Source organism: Copadichromis virginalis, linkage group LG9 (assembly GCF_057382275.1).
Source record: "Copadichromis virginalis isolate Kocher_CV1m ecotype Utaka linkage group LG9, C_Virginalis_male_GT1.1, whole genome shotgun sequence".
NCBI classification, from domain to species: Eukaryota; Metazoa; Chordata; class Actinopteri; order Cichliformes; family Cichlidae; genus Copadichromis; species Copadichromis virginalis.
This window is the reverse complement of record NC_140626.1, coordinates 27,053,547-27,057,736: the sequence shown is the minus strand read 5'-3', so window position 1 is coordinate 27,057,736 and position 4,190 is coordinate 27,053,547. Positions and strand designations below refer to the sequence as shown.

The 4,190-nt window shown below is 44.1% G+C and overlaps 1 protein-coding gene across 1 annotated transcript; it reads left to right on the top strand.

Moving 5' to 3' along the window:
* The first annotated feature begins 317 nt into the window (after window positions 1-317).
* Window positions 318-3,497, top strand: cbln2b (cerebellin 2b precursor). Its single transcript, XM_085468529.1, has 4 exons — window positions 318-688; window positions 1,063-1,605; window positions 2,221-2,340; window positions 2,429-3,497. The coding sequence occupies exons 2-4, from the start codon at window positions 1,318-1,320 to the stop codon at window positions 2,624-2,626; spliced, it is 606 nt and encodes a 201-aa protein (XP_085324655.1). The 5' UTR covers window positions 318-688; window positions 1,063-1,317; the 3' UTR covers window positions 2,627-3,497.
* Window positions 3,498-4,190: the final 693 nt, after the last annotated feature.

Below are 4,190 nucleotides of genomic sequence, written 5' to 3'. Positions count from 1 at the left end.
AGCTTTACCTGCTTTGAACCTGGTTGTGAGATCTTTGTTTTATTTGTGATGTGATGGAAGACTGTTGACAACCATGTGTCAGTGGAGCATGCAGGTGAGATGCCACACAAGTTTATTGTCTTAATCTCTTAGATTCTTTGATTTTTTTTTTTTTACCCCCCTTGTGTATCTCTAATAACCTGACAGCCCTTATGCACAATTTAGATCCGCCACTGGGTGGCGCACGAGTATCTGTATTTGATTCATAAAAAAATTGCTTTAAGTCCCAAATTAGTAACATATACATGCATGCTGAATGTACCATGTAACTGCAAGGTTACCCGCTGCATTCCCCCTTCATTTCGGATTAATCAGACAGAGATATGACAAAACCAGAGCATATAAATGATAGTCCCTAAGAGCGAGTGATCTTTGCCAACCTCAGGGGCCCCCAAGCTCCCAGCATAGCACGTATGACTGTGCAAACAAACCTATTAGTCCACGCAATGTGTCTTAATTGTGGGGCACTTCTGAGAAGTCTCGTTGCAGTGGCCACACACAAAGAATGGGCGTGAGTACTCCCTCGAAAGGCAGCCCAGAGACTCATGCTTTTTTCTGCAGCAGTAGCAGCAGCAGCAGCGATCTGAGCGCTCAATTTACAGTCTTGGAGGGTGGGACAGAAAGCACACCAGCGGGATGGATAACGCAGGTAGGTCGTGGTTTATCGTTCCTTTATAGAAATGCCAGAAAAGTGCTTGTTTCATCACAATTATCAGCCAGAACGAGGATAGAGGAAGGGAACATCTTTTTTTGGACATTTTAATTTGGTACAAAGTGCTGCAGCGCGCATTCCCATCAGCAAACACGCAGCTGAAGCACAAATAATTGCTTTGATAGGATAATTATAAAGGATGATCAATTTCTACACCATGCTTATTAGGATTGTGGTATTTAACGATCAGTCTCTTTTCCCTTTACGCACAAGTCCTTTTACGCACGCTGGTTACAAGTTTATTAAGTAAACTATATACGATCTCATTGATGTTATTGTCTTACAAGAGAACTATTTTTCTCTTATATCAGGAATTGCAACCGCAGATGTCTGAATACTCTCCCAAAATCAACTAAGACGTGCAGGAGGGAGGGGAGTCTCAGTCGGAGAGAGTCTGAGTGCGTCTGTGTGTCAGAAGGTGTTTGAGAGAGTGAGGGAGCATCACATATTGAGGAAGAGAGAGGGGACGATAGAAGGGACCGACTCTGGACCAGGTGATCGAGAGCTAACAAACCTCCAAGGGGCTACCGGGCTGTATCAGTGTGCACGGGATCAGCGATCCAACCATGGTGCCAGCGCGCTGCCCGGGACGCTGTGCCATACTGGCACTGACCCTCCTCTTGGGATGCGGCGTGGCTTTCTGCCTTGGCCAGAACGACACGGAACCCATAGTTCTCGAGGGGAAGTGTCTAGTGGTGTGCGACTCGAACCCTTCTTCGGACGGCGCAGTCACCTCCTCACTTGGCATTTCAGTCCGCTCCGCTGGGGCAAAGGTGGCTTTTTCAGCCGTGCGTGGAACCAACCATGAGCCGTCAGAGATGAGCAACACGTCCATGACCATCTATTTTGACCAGGTCAGATGTCCACTGAATTTAGCGTCAACACACCCATATCCAATACAAGTCCGATTTTATTCTAAAATATAATTTTCTCTTCGTACAATCTGTTGGGTGGGTAAAACTTATGATCTTGCTCGATATTGATTTTCTATTACTTCTAACGCTCTGTGCGATCCGAGCCAGGAGGTTTTCTAAAGACTTCGGCGTTATTTTATGTTTCAGAAGGATTCGTGTGCGTAATTGGCGTGATCTGGAGATGCGCCGCCAGACGATCACCCATGCACGATCATTTACCGCATGCGTCTTAGGCCTCGGCCGCATTTAGATATGCAATGTGTTGCTTTTGATTAGATATTCCAATAAGTTTTCACGGCTGAGGTCTTTGGACAGCGGCCTGTTATACGCCTCAAATTGGGATCCTTCCCAAAGTGCGACTGAAGTGCTGCCTGAAACATTTGGCAAAGCAGCACCAGGCTTACTGGCTTATACGCCTCTTTTTTAGTCACTGCGCACAGCAGACACAAGCAATACGTTTCCACAAAACCAGCTGTTGTGTTGAATTAAGCATGCACATAAAAAATAATCATACTAATAAAGCACTGTCTTATTGTGCTCCCTTTCTTATCACAGGTTTTAGTGAACATCGGCAACCATTTCGATCTCAAAACGAGTGTTTTCCAGGCTCCAAGAAGGGGAATCTATAGTTTCAGCTTTCACGTGGTGAAGGTCTACAACAGACAAACTATACAGGTGAGAAATTACGAAAAACGTGGGGCGCATTTTTGCATTTCCTGGGTACAAGACTCAGCTCCAAGTTTCTCGTTGCTCTTAATTGCAGGTGAACCTGATGCAGAATGATTATCCGGTTATATCAGCATTCGCCGGTGACCAGGACGTTACGAGAGAGGCGGCCAGCAACGGAGTACTGCTGATGGTTGAACGGGAGGACCGTGTCTATCTGAAGCTGGAACGGGGCACCCTAATGGGCGGATGGAAATACTCCACCTTCTCAGGCTTTCTAGTCTTTCCTCTATAATCTAATCTGCGATGACTCACGTCGCATGGGACTCTGCTTAGGTTGAGGAACCAAAAAAGAAAAAATAGAAAAAAACGAAAAAAACATGCCATTTATTTTTAACTAAAATAACTGTCAGCCAAGGAAGCCGACGAATATCTGTATACCTACACTCGTCCACTATCTAGTCAAATCTGAACGTTTCCTTGGAGTTTCATATATTCAAATCCATCAGCCAACTCTAACGCAATCTGGATGATTCAACGTGGCCCGTACTTGTCGGGTACGTGGATTTTTTTCCCCCCTTGCTTGGAAAACAAACTTTGCCGACAGACAAACGGGTGTACCTGAGAGGAAATGGACAAAGGAGAAGATGGGGGGAGTGGAGGAACTGACACCTTGGACAGGCCGAGTGTGTTATGCTCTATTTTATGTTTGTATAGCCTTAAACAATTTATGGTTTCCGTCCAAGTGAAGTATATGGAATTATATGGACAAACAACAGAAGAAGTGCTTTCACGCCCAAGGCATTTTTTTTGCACGAATGGAAGTTTTATCTTTATGTTTTGTGCTGTCAATGGTGTTGCGTTTGGATGCTGAACATATTGAAAATACGCCAAATGTAGGCCGCCGACGAGTTTATTTAAAAGAGAAAAAAAAGGCGACATATTTCAGCCACCGAAGACGACTTAGAGCCCTTTTATTTAAAAAAAAAAAATAGTAACAATGATATAATTTATAAAGTACATATTCACATTATTGTGTGTTCTACATTTCGGAATCTGCGTAGCTTTGACTGATTTAATGTTCAGTGACGTTGCTCACCAAATGTACATTGTGGAAATTATAGAAGAATCCCTATGTCCCGCTTAATAAAAGGTATTGTATTGTATAGGCTAAGTGCATTTATCAGTTTTTGTTTGCATATAGCTTTTCAACGAAAGGGGATCTATCTGTGTATACAGACTGTAGGAAAAATACATGTTTGCAAATGAAGCTCAAAGGCCTCAAGAGGGAGCAGAGGTTGAACTGTGAGCAGCTCACTCTGGTCGCTGTCCGAGGTGCTGAACCTATGGGCTTTTTTAAAAAAAAGGAAAAAAAAAGTCAGGCAACAGCTTCTTAAGTCAAACACTTCAGTGAAAACACTTGTTGTTGCCGGCTGGAAACTGCGATTCAATAACTGGGAAATAAGAAATATCTGAAATGCGCATTTATGAATGCACTGCTGAGGAGAGCCAGGGCAGCTCCTGAGCGTGAAGTTTCAGCACAGCACGACCGCACACCGCGGAAACGTCCTTCTTTGTGGCAGAGCCGAAGCTCACGTAAAGTAGACATATATTTGGAAGCGTTAGCGAGGTGGTTTGCAAATGTGGGTTAAAAAGAGAGCGAGAGAGGTCGTAGTATAGACTGTGTGCAAAGTTTGTTTCTTTTCCTTTCTTTCTTTCTTTTTTTAAATCACGTGACTGGATGCCATCTTGTTTGAAAAAGGACGTTTTGGGGATATTTCAGCCCACACACTAAAATATCCCCCCCCCCCCACTTACACGCAGTCAAAGTTATACCACATACCCCCAAACCCACCACC